Here is a 26,208-nt window from a genome sequence, read left to right as displayed (position 1 = left end):
TTTTGTTTTGTTTTTGTTTTGTTTTTACTGGGAAGAGGTTGGGGGGAGAAAAAATATTTTTATTAATTGAAAAAATTTTATTTAAAATGCCTTTCATTTCTTTTTAGTGCAGAGGGTATGGTTTTATTGACTCTTTTATGGATATTTCTGTGAATTTTATAGGGTGGCTGGGATTGGTTAGTGATGGAGAATCATTTATGTCACTAGAGAAAGGCATGGCTTGGTGGAAAGAGCCATGGTTTCTTATCCTGGTTGCCAGGGACTTACTATGGCTTCAGACAAATCACCCAACATCTTTGGGCCTCAGAAAGGGGAACTACTATATCACTCATCATGCCCACTTCCTAAGAGATGTCTGGCTACTTTTGAATATCAATCAGAAACAACTAACTGCATCTTATCATACTGTAAACAGAGCTTAACAGCCTTTTTAGGAAATGTGATTGCAGCAAAGCCCCAAGCCAAACCCCACCTCTGACACCAGCTTCCTAGTCAGCAAGTTAACTTGCATTTATTAAGTGCCTACTATGTGCCAATCAGTCAATAAACATTTATGAAGAGCCTGCTGTGTTCCAGGAACAGTGCTAAACACTTTGGGACACAGAAAAAGGTAAAAGACAATCCTCCCTCTCAAGGATCTCATGATGTGATAGAAGAAATAACATACCAACAAGATATTTTGGGGATAAATTAGGGGGGTCTCAGAGGGAAGGCACTAAGATCAAGGACTGGGAAAGGCTCTTTGCAGAAGGTAGGATTTTAGCTGACAGTATGCAGCTCTGAGCAAGTCATTCAACTTTTAACTGTTAGATGGCTTTCTTAAACTCTCAAGTCACATAGTGCCAACCTGCATCGGTAGAGGGAGTTTCCTCCCCTGGGAGATCCCTAGGCCAGTGAAATCTGAGGTAGGAATTTGAACTGGGTCTTTCTGACCCCAAGTTCAGCACTCTATGCATTTTCTCACCTAGAATCAAAAAGTCCCTTTCTTCCTCTCCAGATAAGAGTCAGCATGGTATAAGAGTCATCAATGATTTAGTCAGATCTGAGTCCTCAGTCTATCTCCAGCACTTGCTAGATATAACCAGAGGCAATTCTCCTAGCTTCCCCTAAGCCCTTATAGGCTCCAGGCACCCCTGATCCTGACAAGTCACAATCTGCTGAGCTCCTGGTACAGAAATACCACGGGATCCAAATCAGTAATTCCTCTCAATTTTTAGTTTCAGTCTTCAACTTGTTTGTGGCTACTGAGAGGTTAAATAACTTTCCCATGGTCACTCAATTAGTATTTATCCCAGGTAGGGTTAAAGCTTAGGCTTCCTGACTCCAAGGTTCACCAGCTCAGCACCACCTTTCTGAAATCGGGCCTGGTGTTTACTTGTATCCAACGCTCTGTGACCCTGTTTGGGGTTTCTTTGGCTAAGATACTTAGAGTGGCTTACCATTTCCTTCCCCAGCTCATTTTTTACAGATGAGGAAACTGAGGCCAACATGGATAAGTGACTTACCCAGGGTCACACAGCCAGCAAGCACCTGCAGTCATATTTGAACTCAGGTCTTCCTGATTCCAGGCCTGGTGTTTTTATCTACTTTGTCACTTAGTGGAAAACTGAAGCTAAATTTGCCTATGGTCACCTGGGTCTATTAAGTACCAGAGGCTAGTTTTTAACCCAGAGTCTTGACTCTTGAGCCAGTGATTTAAAAAAAAAATTTACTGAAAGCTAGGCTATGTTTTTAAAGAGTCATAGGAAAAATATAATGTTTAACCACAAAGGAATGATGCCTTGGAGATGAAATCTCAGATATCAGCAATAGGCTGGTAGAGGGTGACAACTCCCAATAATATCCAAAGCCTGAACTAATCAATCAGACTGCTTTGCTCTAAATATGCCCTTTCCTGTGCCAGTAACTCCAAAGACCAGATAAAGCTGAATAGTGGGACTTCCCTTATCAATCTTAGAGGCCTGTGATATGTGGGAGAAACTCAGGTATCCTGGGATTGTGATTTCCAACTGACACTACTTTGTCAATTGTTTTGTCAATCTGTAATTAGGACTAAGAAACTTCCTTACTAAAAATATATGGACCAGCCTCGGAGTCAGGAGGACCTGAGTTCAGATCCGGCCTCAGACACTTCACACACACACACACACACACACACACACACACACACACACACCTAGCCATGTAACCTTGCAAGTTACTTAACCCCAATTGTCCTCCAAAAGGCAACAAAAAAAACATATGGAGACCAAAAATCTGAAGGACACGGACATCCTGGGACTGTCCTGAAACATAAAAACTTTGTCAGTCTTGTATCAGGCAGTCAGAACTTAAGTTTTGGCTCCTTGCACATATAAGCTTGCTAGCTTGGCCTAGCTTTAAGGGAATAAACAATATGAATTTACATTATCACCTATCCTTTTTACTTTCTTCAACCAAACTTTCAGGTGGACAGGGGAAAGATTATGGAGAAAGGGACCTTCTCGTCACCATTCATGTTGTACCACCCATGACTGAAAGAGACCTCTTAAGACAGTCAACCTGTGCCTTTACAAGGAACACAAACACACCCTTGATAAATGCTTATCCAGACTTTGCTTAAAGACTTCTACTAATGGCAAACTCACTTCCTCCCAAGGCCACCCATTCCACTTTGAGAGAGCCCTGATTGTTAGGAATGTATTGAGGCTGAATTCCCCACTCCAATTTCTTCAGCTCTCTCAGGTGAGGGTACCATTAGGTCTGGCCTCTCTGACTGGAGAGCAAGGATTTTGAGTAGGTGGGGCTGATGGGGTGCTTGGGTGCCTGGGCTTGAACCCCAGTTCCAAAATCACATCCAGTTTCAAAGTCATATTTCTCCCTAGCCTCAAAACACTGTCTCAGGCCCTTTCTCTCCAACTCAAGGGCAGCATGCCCTAGCAGAATACGTCTCTCTCTTCCTGGTGCAGCAGTGGCCAGCTGCACTTACAGAATTTAATAGTTTGAACCAGCTGTGTACTGGGTCATAAAGATATTTACTACTCACTGACCTATCATATATATCCTAGACTTAGCCATATGGATACTCCCTTAAGTTTATCTAGTCTAACAAGACACTGATGGGGGCAGCCTGGTTATTTCTCAGTCAGCCCTGACCATCAGTTGACTTAGTGATGTTTCAGTCCTAAAACCCCACCTCCCTGTAGCCCCGACTTGGGCTATTTTCCAGTGACCTCTGGATAAAATACCTGCACAGTAAGTATTAAAAGTGCATGTTCCTTTAAGAACTGACCACTCCTAAAAAAAAAAAAAAAACTGGCCACTCCTTAACCACTCCCTAATCCTGCCCTGACTCACCTAGTTAGCATATTTGGCACAGGTTTTACTATAGTTTATCCTATATAAACTTGAGCTGGACCCCTCTAAGGTCGAAGGTTCCCTAAGAACTCTTGCCTGCTCTATAGCATAACAATAAATCTTTGCCACCTTGATTTAAAGAATGCTCGAGTCTGGGAATTCATTCCAGATTGCTGAATAGGGACTCTGGTTGTTGGGGTTTCTGGAGACTTGGAACCTCATCAGGGCCTCTCTTCCCATTGGCAGAAGCTCTTGTATATGACACCTTTCCTGATCCCAATTGCTTAAGTCTTCCCTCTATTTTGTGTTCGTTTCATCCTTAATTGTGCGCATACATATATATGCTTATATAGACATGTATACACATTTTTTTTGTTGCTTCCCCTGAAAGTTAGCACAACTAAAGGTTATTTTTGTATTTGTATTCCTAGCACTAAACAGTGCTTGACACAATAAATGCTTGATTAATAATAACATATTGATCTATAACTAATCTACAGAGACCATTTTATGCAGCCTGGTACTACTTATTAATAGTAACAATTCACATTTATATTGTAGTTGAAGTTTTATAAGGGACTTCCTCCAAACGTCCTTTTGATGTGGGTAGTTCCAGGGATTAGTGTTCCTCCAACAGTCCAGTTTTACAAGTGAGACCACAGAGAAATTAAATGATTGGCCCATTGGGCCTTAAGCTTGTAAGTGTGGGGATTTGAAGCCAAGTTATCATGACTCCATGTCCTATATTCAAAAGGACTTACAAAGGTACCTCCCTCCCTTCTTTGTTCCTCTCACCTTCAATATTTGAAAAAACAAAACAAAAAACAAACAAACATTCTTCAGCCAAAGTTGAACCCATGGGGAGTTAGCTCAAGCCTGAGCCTGGGACTGCTCTTTGGACACCCTTCCCTGACTGAGAAGTTGGGTTTCCCCTTTTTTTTTAGTTCAGATTTAGAGGACAGGCATACTGGAAGACAGAGGGAATTATTCAATAAATATTTATTACGGAAGAGCTGATTCAACTTTCAGTTCAACCATCCATTGCCCCCAAACACCAACATAGGAGAAGGGCATATGGCAACACTACGCCAAGTTCTACTGAAGACTTCTTCCATTTCTTCATAGGTACATCATGGTACCCTTACTATCACAAAAGTTCTGCCTGGAGTGTTGACCAGCCCTGGCCAGTCCAGTGGCTGTCCTGTAAGGACTTCAAGGATTGTTTGGAGGATAGGATTGTCACCAGAATACCAGCCTGTTTGGAGAAGTCCATCATCACAGGGTTGGACATTGAGCCCATTTTTTTTTTCACCTGCAGCAGCTAATTAAACTATTTGCTAAGACTGAATGAAGCAAGGCTGGGATCTATATCTGTCCATTGAGGGTGCCTACCCTGACAAAACTATTGGTCCGTTTAGTAATAAAAGTAAGTTGTAGCTTCTTAAATCATTATGAACTCAAGGACAGAAATATGCCCATGTGCTTTTCACAGAATCTTAGACTCTCAAAGTTGGAAGATTCCTCAAGTCCAACTTATATATTAAACAGGAATAATTTTCTTGCCTGATAGAGCAATATGGGTTCCACAACTATACATTTAGGTGGATTCAGTTCTGCTTGGATGTTTGGACCCAAAGAAGAGGCATTAATGATTTGATGGCAGCTAAAGAAAGAGGTAATGCTCAATGGAGTGCCCCAGGGATCTGTGCTTATCCTTAGTCTTTTAAATACCCATTTTACAGATGAGGAACAGAGACCCCACAGAAGTTGTTAAGAGGCTTGCCCTACTTACTAATAGTGATTAGCAGAGGTGGAATTTGAACCCAGATTCTCTAAAGACAGAGCTCTTTCTACTACCCAAACTCTGTTACTTGGGCTTTCTAAACAAAAATCACAAATAAAAGGTGGGGGAGATATGGCTTGTTCATCTGATCAAAAATCTGGGGTTTTATTAGCTTGTAAGCTCAATGAGTCAACTGTGATGTGACAGACCCCCAAAATTTTTGTGATCTCATAATAGTATTAACTGTACTCTTCCCCAGTCAAGAACGCAACAAACATTTATTAAGCACCTATTTTATACCAGAGACTGTACTAAGTGTTGGGGATACAAGTTCAAACTGAAAGACAGACTCTATCCTCAAAAGGTTTACATTCTGATGGGGGAAGATAACTCATGAAAGGAAACTGAAACTGAAAAGCAAGAAAGGAGGGAGACAGATGTAGATATGAAGCCTAGGGCCATGTTAGAAAGTCCAGAAAGTCAGCAGTGCACTGTGCAGAAGAATGAGGACATGGGTTGGCCTGGGTCTCCTCCTTCACATGGGGGTTCAGGGAGGAAACAGCACAACAGAAGGAGAGGAGGCAGGGGCAAGGGGTACTTCTGGTGTGGGAAGTCTAGGGACAGTGTATGCTTCCAGAGCAAAGAGGTTTCTATGGCATGGGAAGTCAGGGAAAGTCAAGAGTACAACCTGAAACTGGGGTTCTGTACTCAGAGGCACATTTTAGAAAGGACATTAGCAAATTGCAGTGTGTGCTGGAGGGCAGCCATGATGGTGAAGGGCCTTTGGAGCTCTAATGAGGAAATCAGTGGCATCGACCCTGAAGACTTGGGGGCCAGGGGACCTCAAGGAGGGATTTGTAGTGTATGGTAGTTGTCATCTACAATTAAAATGTGCTTTAAGTATTTGAGGGGCTGTCAGGGAGTAGAGGCATTGCTCTCTTTGGCCCCAGCAATCTAAACCAGGTGGATGAAGCAGAGAGCTAAGCTTCGGCTGTAAGGAGAAACTTCCCAGCCATCCGAAGCATCTCAGAGTGGAAAAGGCTGCCTTGGAAAGAGAAGGTTCCTTCTCCTCTTCTGAGATCTTCAAAAGGGGATTGGACAAGATGGGCTTCAGGTGCCTTCAACTCAGATTCTTTCTATGAATAGACCTACAGGTAGTAAGTATGTCTTCAACTATATTGATCTCATCTTCCATATGTATAGAGAGAGACAGAGAGAGTGAGGACACAGTCAGTTTGGAAGATGAAATTAATACAGGGGAAGACATATGTATGTATATGTGTATGTATACATACACTTATATGTGTATATATACATATATATGTATATGTGTATGTATACATACACTTATACATGTATATACATATCTCCCCTCCATCCAGTCCAAGGGTTCATCACCCTTTTTCTATGTCACAGACTCCTCTGGCTGTCTGATGAAGCCTATGGATTCCTTTTCAGAACAGCATCTGTTGCCTGCATTCATAAGGGAAGGAAATGTCACATTTAAGTTGGAAAGTAGTGAAAATAAAGATGTCATTTTTTCCCATCCGAGTTCATGGACCCCCCCTAAATCTATCCAAAGACCCCCCAAAAAAACCAACCCTATCCTAGTGCCTAGTTCTAGGTACAAAGTAGGCCCCCACTTGTGTCTTTTGATAATGGACCTCTCTCACTGTTATCCACTTCCCCCCTCTCCCATGCATTGAAATACATTAAATCCCAGGCCCAGAAGGCCCAACCAGAGGGAGACTAACTTGCCTAGCACCCACTTCATGAGGGGTGGTGTCTAAGTTGAGAATCAGGGAAAGGAGAAGGGGATCCCACACAGAAGATCAGTATCAGATTTTGGCTCCCTGCTGGTGTTCTGAGCAGGAATGATAGCTATGCTTTCTTCTGTTCTTAGCCCTGCATGCCATCCTTGAGACTAAATTCTCAATTCTAGCCATCACTAACTGTGTGACATCAGGGAAGTCACTCAACTTCTCTGGGCTTCAGTTATCTAATCTGTAAAATGAGGGTGCTGAACTGAAGGGCCTCTTAGATAGGTGTCTTTCAGTTCTAAATTTGTGATCCCAGCTGTGGACATTTCTCTGGCACTGGCCCATGCTTGCTCTCCTGGCTCCTCAGATCAGTGGTGGCAGCAGGGGATGGCTGGACAATGGAGCAAAGTCTCCAGACTTTTCCAGTGTCTTCTCACTCTCCCTCAGTTTTCTCTTCCTCATTGGGGCCTTGCCCCTCCCTCCGACCCCACATGTAGTTGTTGAGACCTAATTGTACCATATGAGCATTATGGATAATAAGAGGCTGGCCTCCAGCACTCTGAGGGTCCAGCTGGGGGGCTGAACTGGGGCCGGGAGGAAAAGGCATAGGTGGGATAAACTGATTGGGCTGGAAAGGGGAGGGAGCGGGGGCAAACTGGGGGTATAGACTATATGCCCAAGGCGGCAGCGGCATCCTGTTGCCTTGGACAAAGGATGCTTGATTTGGGAAAGTCAAGGTGAGATTCTGTAACTGTTGGTGCAGAAGATTATAGTGGTATGCGAAGTCAGAGAGGGCGCTCTCCTTCTGGGAGACCCTCTCCCTGTCCGCTACCACCTGCTGGGTCTGCTCCTGGATCGCCCGGATTTCCTGTTGTTTCTTCCACACTTCCCTCTGGGCTTGTAACCTCCGAGGGCTGAAGGTGCTACTGACTTTCTTGGAGAAGACAGGAGATCTCTCATCCAGGCTTACCAGACCAGTGAGCATTGAAGAGACCTTGGCAGATTTCAGAGTGCTCTCCAGGGGAAAGAAGGGGATGACAGAGTTCTCCTTCTCACTCCTTGTGAGGGAATTCATCAGTGCCATATGCACTTGGTGGAGGCTCATGCGACAATCAAAGTGCCTGGTGAGAAGTAGCACAGTAAAGGCCGAGTTGTCAATGGCGTCCTGCAAGCACCGTAGCTCAAAACGTCCAGGGACCTGAAATTCCTCACAGAAGGTGGTGCCATCAGGTACACCCAGGCTCTCTAGGGTATCCCGGACTCGAAGGGCAATGGCTTCATCCTCCTGGGCATGGAGGATCACAAAGCTGAAGAAACGCTGTCCTGTGTCCAGCTCGGGTCCCAAGGGCAGTGAAGATGACGAAGCTGGAGAAGGGTCTTGGGTGGAGACGGGAGGCTTTGGACCTGAAGTCTTCTCTGCAGAATCACTCTCTTGCACTGGGAGAGAGGTAGTCTTCTCTTCCCCAGAAGGAGGGACTGACATGGGGGGCAATCCTGGGAGCACCCCAAAATCCTCTTTGGAGACAACAGTTTCCACAGGCTTCACTGAGGCTGGCTGTAGAGATGTGGGATCAGAAAGTGCTTTGAAACATTCCAAAGGAGAATGTATGCTGGTCTCAGGGGCCTCTGGGGTTCTAGGAGATGGGGGGATGGAGGAGCTGGAAACCTGAGGATGAGAAGCCCCTGAGGCCGAGCTGCTTAGCTGTACAGGGAGTGAGGCAGCTGGCTCAGAACAAGGCCAGCTCATCTCCTCTGGCTCCTGCCTAGACTGTGGTTCAGGCTCCTGTGTGGAATTGGTCTGAGGGTCCTCACACAGTTTACTGGGGCCTCTGGGACTCCTTTTCTGGATCCGGTGGGTGAGGAAGGGCAAAGTGGGAGACTGACTGATCTCCAGGTTGCTGGCAGAAGAGGCGGGACTACCAGTAGAGTGCAAGGATAGAGGAGGTGACTCAGTTGCCAATAAGTCTGACCTGGCCCTAATGGGCCAGGGGTGACTACTGACCCTGGAGGCTGGGGCTGAGGACACTGGAAGGCAGCCCATGTCTGACCTGAGCATCTGGAAACTCCCAGCTCCATGGATAGCATAGTCACACTGGGACTGGGCCTCAGCCAAGATGCTGTCCAGCCGCGCATCCTGACACAGGCTGAGGGCCTGTAGGGCAGCCTGATAGGCTTGGTTCCGGGATGATACCTCACACAGTTTCTCTTCTACAAGCAACTGGTAAATGCGGGCAACAGCCAATCGGATGTCTGCCTGCTCTTCAGATGGCAAAAGGTCCTCCTGGTTCAGGAGGGGCTCAGTTCCTCCCCAGGTCCTGGCCACAGAAAGTGCCACCTTATCTCCTCTCAGTGAGTCCAAGACGATCCTGGCCTCTGTCTGCTGTCCCAGAGTCAGGAGGACCATGGCATGTAGGTGGTTGCCGGCTTTGGAGCCTGGCCGAAGTGCCCTCAACTTGTGTTTGAGGTAGAGGAGCTTGTCCTGCCCAGCTTGGTGTAAGATGTCAAAGGCTCCCTTCAAGCTTGGGGTATCCTCTGCCATCTTTGACCACCTGAAGAAGGGGTAGACATGACATGTTCTGGTCTGTCCGCCTGAGATGGGGAGGGCCCTCGGGCTCTGACCCCACTACCTCAGGCCTCCACCATCCTGCCTTCAGGCATTTCAACTGTATCTGCAGCAAACAGAATGGAAGCAGAGTTAAAGAGTTTTACTCATGTTCTTCCTTCCCATCCCACCCTACCCTGTAACCTTCCCTTTTCTCCACTTCTAGCCTAGCTATATAGCAACAAGGCACCCTGAGGGAGAGATAGGAGAAGGTATGTGCCAGGAGAGTCATACCACCACTACCACCATTTCAGCCACCACTTCTCCGCTCAGACATACCCCAATGGAGTCGGTCCAGGATACTGACCCTAAGGACCTTAGGAATAACCATGGCCTCCAACAGCCCTAGCAGCCACCATCCCAGGGAGCAAACCCCATGGAGATGCAACCTGGCAGAGGCTTCTTTGGGTGGAGAACCCCTGCCTCCAAAAATCAAATTCTTGTCTCCACAGTCCTTTAAATGGCTTGGCGTCAGAAATGGACAGGACTATCATAGAAATGTTAAAGGTGATCCATTAATGTGTGCTCTGTGTCTACCCCACAAAGACCGTGGGACCTTTCCATGTGACTTGAATGTGAAACTTCCTATCTCTGTCAAGCTCAAATTAGAATGCAGCTCAAGAGCAGAGACCAGCTTGCTTTTCTATTGGTATCCACAGTGTTTAGCATAGCAAATAAATCATTTTTCTTTCTTTCAAATCCTAACAGTTTCCCTCTGGGAAATCTCTGACTACCCCAGCCCTTCCTGATAACAATACTTTACTTCTAAGGGCATTTAAGATTTACCATAAGCTCTCCTCACAACAACCCTGTGGGTGGTTTATCCCCAATTTACACATGAGGACACTGAGGCTCAAAAAGGGAAAGTGACTTAGCCAAGGTCCCACAGCAGTGAGAGTAAAAGCTGGGATTCATAGGAATTAGAGCCAGAAGGAAGCTTACAGATCATCTGGTCAAATCCCTTCACTTTTCAGATGAAGAAACTGCAGAGAAATGCCCAGAGTGACATAGGTAAGAAGTGGCCAAGTCAGGATTTGATTTCAGGTCTTCCCTCCAAGTCCCAGGACTCTTTCCTCTATACCATCTTGCCCTTCCTTCTCTCAGCAATTACTGAACCAAGAATCCATACCATAGAGGCTGACACATAATTGTCCTCTGTGTGTAAGTCTGTCCTAATTAGACTAAAAACTCCCTGACAACAGGCACTGGGGCTGCTCCTTCTTCCCCCTCCCTCCCTGCCTCTTGCACAGGGTTGTGATATAGGGTCCTGGAGCAGGAACATAATGGCTAACACGGGAAAAGAGAAAAATCTGGTTCTTTCTCTTCCTATCATCAATGAAGCTCTGGGCTCTTCTAGCTCCCTGCTCTTAAATGTGGGTGTTCCAGGTTCCCATCTCAGCCCAGACTCTTATCAGCAACATGACCTTAAATCCAGTTTGCTTGCAAGTCAGGACATCACCTTCCTGATGCCATTAGTCTTCTTCCTGAATGATGAACAACTATCAGTGAGTAGTAGTAGCTGCCCGCAGTGACCCAACTGGGCAAATCAGAGTACTACGGAGTGGAAGGATGGGAAGGGAGCTCCCAGGCAATCCAATCCAACCCACACTTGAACAAGAACACTTCAACAACTTATCCGACAAGTGGGTCATCCAGCCCATACTTGAAGACCTCCAGTTATGGGGCACTCACTACTTCATGAGGCATGTCTCTTTTGGACCACTGACTGTTCAGATATTACCCTACAGTAATTTCAATCTGTCTCCCAGCCCCTGCCATCCGTCATTCCTAGTTGCATCCTCTGGGGCAAGCAAAATGAGTCTAATCCATCTTTCACCAAAAGCCCTGCAAATATTTAAAGAGAGCCAACACATCCCCCACAGGTCTCATCAGCAGCTCTGCTTGGCCGGACTCCATGAACATCATGGCTCCCCTAACATAAATTGATCACCTGAAATTTCATCATACCATGCGGACTGACTAGGCTTTTGATACTCAATCCCTTCTCAGGCCCTCCTCCCCTCTGACTGGAGGGCTGGAGGGGGAACAATAAATTCCTCCTAAAACCTTCCTTTATGGAGGGCTCACTTTCCAGGAAACTATTTTCTATCATCTGCTCTACTTGGTTTAGACTCCAGAATGCCATGGTCTTGTGCTGGGTAGCCCCTGGTGGTCCCCCACTACCCTGCCCTTTTCAGCTTCCTTTTGTATACCATCTTTTCCCATTAGATCATAAGGTCCTTGAGGGAAGGGACTGTCTTTCTTTTTTTTATTTCCATCCCCAAGGCCTTGCACATAGTAGGCACTTAATAAATGTTTATTGAATTGAATTGAATTCAGCTCTTACACACAGCTAATGAGTGTAAGAAGAAACATTAAAACATTATATAAAGGTCAACTGTGTGATCATTATTAGAAATATCACTGGGGCAGCTAGGTGGTGCAGTGAATAGAGTACTGACCCTGGAGTCAGGAGGACCTGAGTTCAAATCCTGCCTCAGACACTTAACACAAAAACTAGCCGTGTGACCTTGGGCAAGTCACTTAACCCCAATTGCTCTCCCCCCAAAAAAAGGCAAAAAAAAATATCACAATGGGGTGGGGCTGTCCACATATGAACTTGTGACCCTTCACTGGAGATGTTTAGGTTGGACTTCTTGGGGACGTGTCAAGGGAATTCATAAGAGAGGTAAGGGTTGGGCTAGATGACCTACCAAGTACCTTCTGTCTCTTAAGAGACTATGAATGTTATGGATTAAAATATGTTTCAAGTGAGGACTAATGATTCCATAATCATCAAATCAAATTTTGTTGTTGTTCAGTCCTTTCCATTGTATCCAACTCTTCATGGCTCCATTTGGGATTTTCTTAGCAAAGAAACCATTGGAGTGATTTGCCTTTTCCTTATCCAGCTAATTTTATAGATGAGGAAACTGAGGCAAACAGGGTTAGGTGATTTGCCTAGGGTCACACAACCAGTAAGTGTCTGAGACAAGATTTGAACTCGGGTCTTCCTGACTCCAGGCCCAGGGATCTCCCCTTCACCACTTAGCTGCCCCTATCCAATCACATAGCCATTATGTACTGTAATACTCATCCTCCTCCACCTCTGTAGCAGTTAGCATTTCTGACCACCCTCATTCCTCCCTTAGTTTCTGTGATGGTTCTCTTCCTACCTCACTGGGAGCTCCCTCTCCTTCTACTTTATGGCTCTTCTTTCCACCCTCAATTGTCGGTGCTCCCGAAGCACAATCAGCAGCCTTCTGCTCTTCTTTCCCTCTCATCTGCTTCCATGGACGTAATTCCATCCTCCATGAGGATAATTCTGAAGTTTCTACCTCAGTTTAGGTCTCTCATAAGCACATGCATCTCCAGAGGCCCACCTTTGCCTCAAACTTGGCACATCCAAAATGAAATCTATCATCCACACACACACACACACACACACACACACACACACACACACACAACACTTAGTTCCCTGTCACAACCAACAAGCTCCCTTTCCTAATTCTGTCAATGACACCAACGTTCTCTAATCATCCAGTCTTGGAACTGTCTCTGACCGAGCCCTCTCCATCTCCAGTCCCAAGTCCCATCAATTCTTCCTTTGAAATGAATGACTCCCTCAAAATACCTGATCTTTTTCGTTCTCTTATTTGATTTTATGTCCTCTTACCATTTTTCATTCCAGCTGGTACAATCCATCCTTATAACCTGATTATTGTATAATGTGAAAGTATTTACAGATCCTATACTTGATTATAAGACGCCATGGGGGGGAGGGGAGGGAGGGGGACAAAATGTGAAATTCAAGGAATTGTGGAATTGAATCCTGTAAACTAAAAGGAAACAAACAAATTAATAAATTAAAGAATTAAATTTAAAAAAAAAAAAAGAAATGAATCACTCCCATGCTCCTCCTTGTTTCTACTTCCACCTGTACCCTAGTGCAGGTCTCACCTGGCTCCAGTATCTCTTCTACTGTCATCAATCTTATTGCAGTCAGGTCCACAAAATATTAGAGATGGAGATCAAGTTCAACCTCAGTTTACTTGATAAGGAAACTGAGGCCCAAAGAGGGACCAAGATTTATTTGTGGTCACATAGCAAGTGAACAAGAACTAGAGACTGAGCTTTCCATTGTACCAATCTTCCTAAAGAAGGGCATTGGATATGGTCAAAACCCAAAGTCCAAACTCCTTAGCCTGGCACTTAAAACTGTACGTAACTTGGTTCCACCCCACTTTATCAATGATTCCTCCCCTCCCACCCATCTACTTTTTCTTTGTTCTAGTTCCAGTTTCAGTCAAGCAGTCCTTACTCATAGGTCCCTTAGTGACGTTCAAGGTCATTAAGTCCAAACCATTCATTTTACAGATGAGGAAACTGAGGCTAAGAGAGGTTAAGTGAATTGCCCAGAAGCACATACCTCCAATTCAAATCCAGACTTCAAGTCTAATATTTTACCCACTAACAGCTAACATTTATACAACATCTTAAGATTCACAAAGTGTTTTACAAATATTATCTCATTTTATCCTCACAACATCCTGGGAGGTAGGTGCTATTATTATCCCCATTTTACAGATGAGGAAAGTGAAGCAGACAGAGACAAAGCAACTTGCCCAGGGTCACACAGATACGAAATGTCTGAGGTTGGATTTGAACTCAGGTTTTCCTGACTCCAGGTCTAGCCCTCAATCCACTAGAATCTGCTCATTACTTTAGGAATATACCTTGTGCTTTCCAGCATCTGTATCTTTTTTCTTGCATCATTCACCCAGAATGCCCTTCAGCTTCCTTCTCCTATGCAGATCCTCCCTACTCTTCAAAGTCCAGCCCCAATGTCACCTTCTCTATGAAGCCTTCCCAGAAGCCCCCATCTAGAGGTGACCTCTTCAGCCAAAAGAAGTACTTTCCTTAGAAGATTCATCACATTATTTTTGTCCCAAACCCACAATCATGGTTTTTTTGGTGAGAACTCTCCCTGCCACATGGATGGCACTGACATAAAAATAAAATCCTTCACCCTGTGGCTTTTCCACTGACATAAAAAAGAAAACCCATCACCCTGTGGCCAATTTTCTGCCAATGAACCTCTCCATACTTAACAGGTTGGTCTTCATGGGCTAGACATGAATCCTCACCTGGCCCATAGCTGAAGCCCTTGAAGATTTGTGGGATCCACACAGTAGTCAAGTCTAGGATCACCTCCATGTAGTGGGACCATCACAATCTACTTTGTATTCTGGCTATTTTTGTACATATCTTATCTTCCTACCCTTCCCCAGCCCCCACTAGACTATAAACTCCTAGAGGGCAGGGACTTCATCTTCTTCATCTTTATTGCCCCTTAAAAACCCAGAATAGGGCCCTGCACATAGTAGGTACTCAGTAAATGTATTATGACTGAATGAATTTTTATAATAAATAACCAGAGGAAACCATGGCATGATACATTGCAAGTGTATATTTGGAGAGTTCTCCAGTTCTGAATGCTCTCCTGAGCTCGAGCCCCTAGTTCCAGCTATGGATAGTGGAAACAGCACTGAATGTGAAATCAGAGGATCCAGTTTCCCATGCTACTTACTATCTAAGTGCCCCTGGGTAAGTCATTCTCTTCTCTGGGTCTGTTTCCTCAATTGTAAAATGATCAGATTGGGTTACTTCAGAGTTTCTTAGCCTGAACTTGCTTTTCGATAATTGCATTTCAGTGTTGGTTTCCTTTATCATCCTATGCATTTAAAAACAGGAAAGGGTCCATAAGCTTCACTGACTGATTGCCAAAGGGGTCCATGTCACAAAAGATGTTAAGAAACCCTGACTAGATGACTTCTAGGGTAGGGACTCTAGACCCTAGGATAGACCTATGGGACACTGTCACTTATACAGTCCATTAGCATCTCAAATTCAACATTTAAAGACCTTCACATTCTGGATCAGACCTAAATTTCCATGTCAATTACAAATTTTTCCCCCCACCACCTCCCATGCACTCAATTTTCCAGCAAAACTGGCCTACTTGCACATAATATTTCGACTACCACCACACCTTCCTATTAGCTGTTCTCCATCCATAGAATGCTTCCCTTCCTTATCTCCAAATCTTGGAAGCCCTAAGGCTCTGCGATGGTGTAGATTCCTACATAAGACATTTCCTAATTCCCTTGATTGTCCTTCCCTTCCCTGGAAATTACTTTGTGCTTTTAAATATATCTTGTATTTGTTTATAAATTTATAGTAGAATGTAAGCCCCTTGAGGGCAAGGATTCTTTTTTTTTCTTTGCTTTGGTATACAGCCTTGCACAAAAGAGACAATTTGTAAATGCTTCTTGGATTGTATTTAACATGTCTAAAATGGAGCTAAATAACCTTTCTCCAAAATTTATCCCTCCTCTAAACTTTCCTAGTTCTGTTGACAGGATCATCCAAATCACCAAGGGGGAAATGACTTCAGGGTCATCTCTAACTCTTCCCTGCCCCTCATCCCATGAGTTGCCAAGTCCTGTGCCTCTTCCTGGACATCTCACATCCATCCCTGTCTCATTACTAGAAAGGCTACCACCCTAGATAAGGCATTCACTCTTTCTCAAGTGGGCAGTTTCAACAGCCTCCTAAGAGGATCTCTCAAGTGCAGCGCCCCCTTCTCTAAGCCATCCACCACACAACTGCCAAAAATAAGCTTCCTATGGAAGATAAAATACCAGCTCCCGACTTTATAGTCCCAGACTTTCCAAGGTCTACCTCCAACCCATCTCCCAGCCTTATTTTACGTGCCTCCCCTTTTCATACTCTATGACCCACTCAGGCTGAGCTACTAGCAACCCTTCCATACCCATCCCTCAATTTCTTCCTATTGAAATTCTTCCCTCTTCCTTTAAAGCCCAGCTCAGGTGCTAACTCCTTCAGAAAACCTTTCCTCATTCACCCTAAGATGAAGGAGACCTCTCCTCCAATCACTCACCCCCTTAGATTGCCCTCAGCATTTTCCTGAATTGTATAGTTATTTATTTGTCTATATCTCATTCCTCTAAAAGATAGCCCCATTGTGTTAAAATTATATCTTATTCTGGTCCACCTGATCAGCACCACCCCACTTCTAGTCAGTATAATAAGTTTATAAGTAGTCAGTAAAAAGAAGCAATAGCAGAAAATTAGATTGCAGAGGGGAACCTGGAAGTCACATACAAATCATCCAAAATATCCAATATGTATCATATATTAACCAAAATTCACTTCTTGGTAGTATGTGCTGAATCAGGGAAAGCCACTGTCAGGGTTCTGGTCCTTTGATATCTGGTCCACAGACAAAATCCAGACCTCCACAGCTCCAGACCAGCACCAAAAGTTGATAATTCTGAGATAACGTAGATATGTTAACTGAAGTTTTAGTGATAACTTTGAGATGATGTGGATGTTAATGAACTAATCCCAAGGTGGCACAGATAAGAGCTGGTCTGTTTCAAAAACAAAAACAAAATACCCTATAAGAATGAGACCTCATGGCAGCTAGGTGGAAAAGTAAATAGAGCACTGGCTCTGGAGTCAGGAAATCCTGAGTTCAAATCCCACTTTAGATACTTAACACTTAAGTGACCTTGGACAAGTCACTTAACCCCAATTGCCCTGCCTTCCCCCCTCTAAAAAAACAAACAAAAAAATTCTTGGGGCGGCTAGGTGGCGAAGTGAGTAGAGCACTGGCCCTGGAGTCAGAAGGACCTGAGTTCAAATCCAACCTCAGACACTTAACACTTTACTAGCCATGTGACTTTGGGCAAGTCACTTAACCCCAATTGCCCTGCCTTCCCCCCTCCAAAAAAAAAAAAAAAGAATGAGACCTCATACTCGTGTCCCCTAAGCCCTCTTCCAGCTCCACTGGGTCCATGCTGCCTAGTGCTTCCAACTCTAATATGCTTATGTGAGTGATACTTTCTGCCTCTCCCCCTTCCAATCTTCTTCTCTGTGCTGCCCATCTTCCTTCTCCATCCCATCCCCTGTCCTCACACTGCCATTTGCCTCTGTATCCCTTTCTGTTTGTCCCTGTACTGTTTGCCTTCATTAACATGTGATTGCTGGAGAATGACCAAAGAACTCCACATGCCCCTATTTCATAACTTCATAAATTATCAATTCATTCATGATGTCAAAGACCAGAATGGCTCCCCCCCCCCCAATCTGGTGTTCAGCACCAGCAAACAGCAACAGATTTCATTACTAAGAGCAGGGTAGATAGAGAGTTTAGTTAAGACCTGGTGGGTCTCTGTCCCCAACTCAATTCACCAAGCACTTAATAGTAAGTTGATCTTACCTTGTCACTTCTCTGCTCAAGAAGTTTCTTCAGTGGATTTTTAGTGTTTTTAGAATAAAATGTAAATTCTAGCCACCCAGGTTTATAATTTGGATTTGACCCTTAGCTCTCACAGCACTCCCAATAACCAATAAGTTGTCAGTTTGTTAACTGAAAATCTCTCCAATATATCCCTGTTCTCTCTTCCCTAGATAAAGACTAAAGGAAAAACAGGTATTTGTTATCTTCCTACTCCTTAAGTACAAAGCAAAAGACTGTTCAGATTTTAGCAGGCATTTTGATAAAATAATAATAAGACCAGTTTGGTTTATTTTTTTTAATAATAAAGGGGTGGCCAGGTGGCACAGTGAGTAAGAGCGCTGGCCCCAGTGTCAGGAGACCCAGGATCGGTTCTGGCCTCAGATATTTGGCACCCACACAAAATAACTGGCCAGGTAACCTTGAGCAAGTTACTTAACCCCAATTGCTTTAAAAATAATAAAGTAAAAAATATTGATCTGAAAAATTTTAGTAATATGAAATCAAAGATGTGATTGTCCTAGCACTCAAGGACCTTTGTAAAGAAAACTGAACAAAGGAAAAAGGTAGTATTTGGGTTGGGCTTTTAAGGGCATGGTTAGGAATTCAACAGAAGATATTTCAAGCATAAGTTACAGGGTGAGCAAAGACACAAAGGTGGCAAAGCTCAAGAAATGTTTGGGGCACAGAGAATTATTAAATTTGACTAAGAGATTATAGGAAATAATACTGGAAAAGGTAGTGTAAACTGACAGACTCATCTTCCTCAGTTCAAATCTGGCCTCAGACACTTGCTATCTATGTGTATAGGCAATGAATTAATTTTACTCTGTTTGCCTCATCTGTAAAATGATCTGGAAAAAGAAATGGCAAATCATTGCAGCATCTCTGCCAAGAAAACCCCAAATGGGGTCACAAAGGATGGGGGGCTGGCTGAACAAATTAATGGAGTTCTTAACTTGCAGTGTTTGGGGTCATGGGTCTCTTGGGCAATCTGAGGAAAATCTATGGGTGCCTCTTCAGGATAATGTTTTTAAATGCATAAAAGTAAATACAGCGAATTCCAAAGGAAACCAATTCTATTGAAATACAGTTACCAAAATTTTAAAAGAACGTCAGGGAGACTTAATTTAACCTTTGCTCAGTAATCAGCAGAGCAGTATGACGGCCTACATCTGTGCATAAGATTGTGGAGGCAGTAATATCTGTCCTAATAGGCATTTAATAACAACCTCCTACCCTTTCCTTTTTTCTCCCAGCTCTTGTCTACCTGAGTTAGGAATCAGTCTGCTGCCACCACAAGGGAAAGAGACTGTGGATCCACGTGGGGTCCTGGGCTCAAGGTTCCCCAGGAAATGGTGGCCTTCCCTGCCCCCAGAGCATTACCTTTACCTCCCCTTACCTTTCTTTGGAAGTGCTTAGTCTGAAGCATAGAGAGAAGCCAGAGGTAAGCAGCCAAAGAATTTCCCAGGCCCTGGGGGCCACTAGCTCCCCAGAATGAAGGTACCAGTCTTGTAGTGCTAGGAAGGGCGCCGCACACCAGTCGCTCTCCCCAAGGAGGCTGGATGCGGAAGCAGGTCAACCAGATGGGTTATGGAAGCTTTTAGCGACGTGTTCAGAGTCAGGCCCCTCCCTCAGATGTTTGAGGGACGTGAAGATTTTCCCTTTTCTCCCAGCCACAAGAGGAAACTGATTGGGATTTCCCCAGGAGACAGGAGCCGTTTCAGGGCATAATGGGGCGGAGGAAGCAGTGTCACCAGAGCTTTGCTCTCCTATGGGTACTCAGAGCAAACTGGCAGGGCCGGGCAGGCTGAGCCAGGAAGGATCTCCTGGAGCCCTGGAATGGGAGAACTCCTAAACTCCAAACCCCGGGAGAAACGGGAGTATCCAGTTCTACCTGGGATATGGAGAGAGAAAGATTGCGGAGCTAGAAACTCCGAGGACGGAGCATATGGGATAGGGTGAAGTGGCCGAGAAAGGAATTTAGAACAGTGATTGGGGGGGGGGGTGGGGGGGGGGGGGGGGGGGGGGGGGAAGTGGCCGAGAAAGGAATTTAGAACGGGGGGGGGGGGGGGGGGGGGGGTTGACGCTGGGGTTGGTGACAACATTTCGAACGCTGAGTAGAGGGAAAGCTCGGAATGGGTCGGGACTCAACGAGAAGTTCCGAACCCTGAGAGGGGGAGCTCCCAACTCTGGAGAACAGAGAAAATTCTGTAACCGGCCTAAGACAGTCATACCCGCCCGAAGTGGGGTGTCCAGTCTTCCAATTCCGCAGCCTTTCGGAGTGGCTCTCTCGGCCTCCAGAGCTCCCCAGGCTGAAGGTGGGAGCAGACCGCAGGCGGAGGTTGGAACCTCGGAGTCACCTACACCGATCTGGATCTCTGGGAGGTGCCGGATAAGTTGATGACCTGATCCGTCTTGCTTCGCTGCTTTGGGGGTGGATCGGTCTACGCCCCAGGGGCAGGGAGGCTGCACCGCCCCCGAGCTTTCCAGAGAGCTAGTTGGAGTTCTTCAGTCCCCGCTCTCCACTTTAGTGGACCTGAAATTTGGCTTTAAAAAACACACACACCAGAATTTCCTCCAGTGCCCTGCTGGGGAAAAGCCCCCAGTCTGTCCCTAGCGACCATTTATTTCTTCCGCTTACTTACTACCAACTTGGAGCAGGGGAAGGAATGGGGGGGAAGGGTAGTGGAAGTAGAACTTACAGGTTAATTTTTTAATTGATTTTTTTTTTTGTTTTTTACTCCCCCCCCCATTTCTTAATGTATACCCAGTCTCTCTCTAACCGAGCAACCCCATTCTACAGATGAGTTAACTAAGACCCTATACGGAAAGGGACCACAATTATTCAATTAAACGCCTAACTAGAGGTAGGTGCTGAGTTGCATAAATAACTGAAAAAGGGTCACTGCCTTTAAAGTGCTTATTCCGGTACAACATTATGTAAAATAAATAAATATGTTGTAACAGGAACCGGTAGATAGAGCTTGGGTCAGGGGTCAGAAAGACCTGCCTTTAAATTTCCCTTCGGTCCCTTACTAGGTTAAGTGACCCTGGAAAAGCACGACCTCTTCCAGCCTTAATTTCCTTTTCTGTAAAATGAAGATAATAATAACACCAACTTCGGCTATAGGAAAGCTAGCGAATGCTATTAGCTAGGTACAAGATAATTTTTAAAAAGGCCAGATGCCTTGGGGGGAGAGGGAGAGAGGGAGGGGTTCGGATTCTGAGTCATAAGTGGAGAGGTTATTCCAGAAGTATGTGAAAAGGCCTGGGGCGAGGAAACAACAAAGTTGAAAGTGAAAGCTAGCTTCCCTGACTCCATATCCACTTTCTTTCTCATAAACCACACAGCCTGCCTAGCTGCATCAGTACCCAAACCCTCCCCAGGAAAAGAGGTTCTGGAAGAAGCCAGAAGAGGCAGGTGACCAAGGACCCCAGTTCCCCTGCCCCTTCTCCTTCCTTCTTGACTGGCCTGGCTCCTCCCTGACGCCTTCCTTAGTTGAACTGCCCCTCACTCCCCAAGGAATCCGGGTAGCTTCTACAGTGTTAGCTCCTACATAAAATCGCAGACCATATGCCTCTCTCTCGGCCTCACCTCAGTTTTCGAATCTGTAAAACAGAGATAATAGATAGCACCTACCTCCCAGAGTTGTTGTGTAAAACTCAAGCTATTAAAAAAAAATTTTTTTTGAGGCAAGTTGGATTAAATGACTTGCCCAGGGTCATACAGCTAGTAAATGTTTGAGGTGGAATTTGAACTCAGGACTTCCTGACTCCAGGACCATTATGCTTCCTACCTGCTCCAAATCTTCACTATTAATACAATAAGAGTAAGAGGTACCAGACCTTATAAAAGGGGAGAGGGAGGAAGGTGGGGAGTGGGTAGGTGGCGCGTAGGTGGTGCAGGGCCTCAGACACTAAACACAAAACTAGCCATGTGACCTTGGGCAAGTCACTTAACCCCAATTGCCCTCCAAAAAGCAAAAAAAAAAACCTTTTTTTTTTCTTTAAAAAGGGGAGAAAGACAGAGGAGTGTCCCATGGTAGGGTAATAGCATCTCTCATTTCCTTAACATTTCAGTATTGTATTAAAAAAGTACTTTCTATAGAGCACCGGCCCTGGAGTAAGGAGGACCTGAGTTCAAATTCGGCCTCAGACACTTAACACAAAAACTAGCCGTGTGACCTTGGGCAAGTCGCTTAACCCCAATTGCCCTCCAAAAAGCAAAAAACAAAAAAAAGTGCTTTCCTTGGTACCTACCTATGGAGGTTAGGTTTGGAGTCATTTCACAGGTGAGGACACTGGGTCGTCTGAGAACTTTGTGGCCCCAGACCTGCAGCGTCACACCCACTGTGTTTACAAACCCCTCTGCCTCCATTTTCATAGAAACCCAGAGAAGGAGGGATAGTACAAATATTCTCCCCCATTTTACAGATAGGGAATGTAAGTTGAATTAACTTGCCCAAGGTCTGGACAGTTAAAAACACAGAAACAACTACAAGCTGGAACTGTCTTCATACCACTGCTCTTAAGTTCCCTATCGCTCCTGACAGATTCAGGAAGACCTAAGTTCAGATTCTGCCTTACCAGTGTTATGCCTGGATGAGTTACCTAACCTCTCTCTGCCTCAGTTTTCTCCTATCATCTGTAAAAATGATAGGGCTTGGATTTGATAACTAAGATCCCTTCTAGCTTTTAATTTATGAACCTCTGAAGTGCAACTCTTCCCCTCCCCCACTGAAAGTTCTAAAAAGATTTTTACTTCTGTTCTCAGCACCATCTGCTTCCTTAAAGCCTGGTTTCTGCCAAACTTGGACAGACTTAGAATGCTTCCTATAGCACCCTCTGGTTTTACACAGTAACAATAGCGATGGGCCCAAAAATTCCAAAGGCAAGACTTCTTCCTGTCAAACTTACTACAAGTTTGATGTTAGAGCAAGTGACTAGATCCCTCATCCCGGCTCCCTCACCCAGCTAAGAGTCTGCTTAGTATGTGCCAGACACTGGGACAAAAGGCACAAAACATCCCCTTGCCCTCAGGGATCTTACATTCTACTGGGGAGATTTCTATATGGCAATAAGCATAGGGATGAGGCAAAGTGCACTAATTAGGGAGATCCAGTCTCAAAGACCCAGTTTGTCTCCAGCTTTAGAGAAATCATTTCACCTTTCTCTGGCCTCCGTTCACTCATCTGTAAATCATGAAGAGTGGCTGGCTGGATCATAGGATCATAGCACTGGTGCTGGGACATCCATCCTAGGCTGTCTGGGAGTAATGAGCTCTCAAGGTTCACTAGGCTGGTTTTAGAATGAAAAGAAGCTCGAGACTGTACTCAGAGCCATCTCTCTGTACCAGAAGCTATGCCTGCCCAACCCACAGGGCTTTTTTTTTTTCCTTTTTGGAGAGCAATTGGGGTTAAGTGACTTGCCCAAAGTCACATAGCTAGTAAGTGTGTCAAGTGTCTGGATTTGAACTCAGGTCCTTCTGACTCCAGGGTGTAATGGGAATGCAAATTTGGAAGATCTTCCCTGCCCCTAGGCTAAAGTGCACCTGAAGCCTGGGGTGGGAGGCTTGTTTTTCAGTAGATACTTCTTGATTGGCCAGTGGGTCAATAAGGTTGTTACATTCTCTGAGCCAGGAGAAGGCTATATAAGCCTTGATGTGTAGCTTTGTTTTGGGGGCTCACTTTGAGAAGTGTTCTGTAATTTGATATGGATTCTGGGAAGCTGTAGTCTGCAGTCCCCCCAGCTTTGAAAAAACCCAGATGTTGAAACCCAGATGTTGACTGGGTATGGATGTAATGGTTGGACAGTTTGAAATCTGTCTACTAGATCTGTTTGTGTCTTGATAATTCTGTCTGTGTACTTTGAAGTTCGGGGTGCTGACCTTTTCCCCTGAACAAGGTAAACGATATATGTCTGACTGATTAAAGTAAGCTTGTTAACCCATTTTGAGTTGCTTTCCTTTAACAAAGAAGATCCAAGAACCTGTGCTGGCAGCAAACCCTGAGGACTCTTGGGGTGCTTGCTGCTACACAGGGCCAGTACTCTATTCACTGTGCCACCTAGCTGCCCCTTCACAGGGCTTTCTTAAAGAAGTAATTCCCAAATCCGTCTAGGCAGAAATGATAAACAGCTTACAGAATGGTAAGAGATTCATAACACACAGAGAACTAATAAAACAAGCAAAATTACAATAAAAATATACATATACATATATATGTATATGTATATATATTTATTATAATTTATATTTAATTATATAATTTAGTAAAACTTGACAAAATCTAATCAGATTGGCCTTCCAGTAATTAGTTCATGTGGTGAAAATCAGTTTAGACCTTATGGAATTTTAGTCTTATGAACAACAGAGCTATAGGGAGAACATCAAAGTAGGCTAAGCAATAAGATACCTTCTATTTGCATCCCATTATAGCAATTCAGAGGTGCTGGGGTATTGCAGAAACAAGATTCATTACCTTAAAAAAAATTACAGTTTTACCTACCATAGCTAGAGGGATTTGCTATGAAAGGAAGGAGGGATATGGTTGTAACAACACTGAAACTGTACCTCTAGGCCTAAGCCTAAGGGTACAGAGTGACTTAACATAAATATAACAGGAAAAAGCATTCCTAGTTCTGTTTGATTTAAGATAGGTGTCATAGTTAACTTTTTGGAAGAGCCAATCAAATAGCAAAGTTCCACATTATTTATAGTGTATAATAGCCAGGCTGAGGATTAACCAGTTGGGAAACATTCCTGTTTAAAAAGGAAATAACTGAGTTGAGGACCCTATGTTCACTTATGAAAAGTCATCCTTTCAAATTTCCCATCTGTAATAGCTCTTGGATCACACTCCATTTGAACAGCTCATGGCATTTCCCTTGAATGGTGGATTATTGACAATGATAATTCAGACATTTTTACCCAAATTCAAAACTCACAACAATATCAAATTCTAGTCTGGAGAGATTTTACCTCAAATAGCAAGTTTCACTAATCACAGTTTAAGGCTAGATACAACTATTATTTCTTTCATGTTGTTGCTGTAACAATTAACAATAAAAAAGTTTACCAGGCCTTTAAAAAGAAATTTACTCAACATCCTTTTTTTTTGAGCTTAAACTCATCCTGGTTTAAAAATTGATCAATAGCAATTAAGAAAATAATTACATACTGGAATTCCATGTAAATAGTGACCATATGATAGTTCACTCTAAATCCAGAAAAACACTGGCTACTTCCAGGTATAATTTCATAATTTTCATAATCACAAATCATCATATAAATTACTTCTATACCATAAGCAAACCTGTAAATTGTCTTACTCTCCCTCCACCCCCCACCCCTCCCCCTGTTTTGGCAAAGAGTGTTTGTGATAGAATAGGAGATTCCCGTTTTCTCAGTAAACCAAGTCATTATTTTGGAATTTGACAACATTTAGCTAGTTCTTTTGAAGAGTCGATAAGATTTTGTGACCTTGTCCAAGCAGATTGTCCCAAGGAACCTAATAAGATTACATATAAGGAGATTTTATAAGACTGTCTTCTTTTTTTTTCTTTTCTCACAAAGTATAATATACTTTTAATATACCTTTTAAAGTATATAAATATATCTTTTAAAGTATACCCAATTAAATACTTGATAGGTTTTAACATTATGACAATAGCCTCTAATAATTTAATAATTTCACAGCATCCATATCAAAAGGAATTAAATTTTCCAATGATACAGTTGCATCATCTTCCTAACATCCTTTCTTATATAATGGCTTCTCAAAATTCACAATACAAGAAACTTTAGAAACACAATAATAACATACACAATATCATGTATTTAAAACATGAAACAAAACTTATTGCCAGCCATATGACATCAATTTAATTGAATGCCTTTCCAAATTATCTTATATAGAAAATCATTCATTTGATCACTTTTGGCATTCCATAGGAAGGCCAATCTGATTAGATTGTGCTGTATACTGCAAATATGCTATTGCACTAATGCAATATTGATTGCATTCAAGACCAATATAGAGTAATTTTGATCCAATTATGCCTTTAGCAAAACTTGCAGGTTTGGGGTTTTTTTTTTTTTTTTTGCTTTTTGGAGGGGGGAGGGTAGGGCAATTGTGATTAAGTGACTTGCCCAAGGTCACACAGCTAGTAGTAAGTGTTAAGTGTCTGAGGTCTGATTTGAACTCAGGTCCTCCTGACTCCAGGGGTGGTGCTCTATTCACTGTGCCACCTAGCCACCCCAAAAACTTGCAGTTTCTAAACACATTGTTAAATACTATTAATGTTAATGCTAAATACCAAGTTTTCATTAAGGTCTAATTTCCTCAAATAATTCCACACTAAAAATATATTTCTATGTTTTCCAAATAAAGAATAA

The 26,208-nt window shown here is 43.8% G+C and overlaps 1 protein-coding gene across 2 annotated transcripts; it reads right to left on the bottom strand.

Moving 5' to 3' along the window:
* On the bottom strand, window positions 1-21,068 carry TICAM1 (TIR domain containing adaptor molecule 1). 2 transcript variants are annotated; one of them, XM_069086784.1, is made up of 2 exons: window positions 20,048-21,068; window positions 1-9,548 (listed from the first exon to the last, which is right to left on the bottom strand). In XM_069086784.1, the coding sequence occupies exon 2, from the start codon at window positions 9,416-9,418 to the stop codon at window positions 7,313-7,315; it is 2,106 nt and encodes a 701-aa protein (XP_068942885.1). In that variant the 5' UTR covers window positions 9,419-9,548; window positions 20,048-21,068; the 3' UTR covers window positions 1-7,312. The 2 variants fall into 2 exon arrangements, with proteins under 2 accessions (XP_068942885.1, XP_068942887.1); XM_069086786.1 differs by lacking the exon at window positions 20,048-21,068 and adding an exon at window positions 19,213-19,792.
* Window positions 21,069-26,208: the final 5,140 nt, after the last annotated feature.

The sequence above is a fragment of the Petaurus breviceps genome, unplaced genomic scaffold (assembly GCF_028583685.1).
Source record: "Petaurus breviceps papuanus isolate PSGF00001 unplaced genomic scaffold, PetGlider_PUasm1.0 180, whole genome shotgun sequence".
Lineage (NCBI taxonomy): Eukaryota > Metazoa > Chordata > Mammalia > Diprotodontia > Petauridae > Petaurus > Petaurus breviceps.
The sequence above is the reverse complement of the archived record's forward strand: the minus strand, read 5'-3'. Positions and strand labels throughout refer to the sequence as shown.

Coding starts and splice junctions, on each gene's coding strand:
- TICAM1 (XM_069086784.1), bottom strand. CDS start 9,418: ATGGCAGAGGATACCCCAAGCTTGAAGGGAGCCTTTGACATCTTACAC.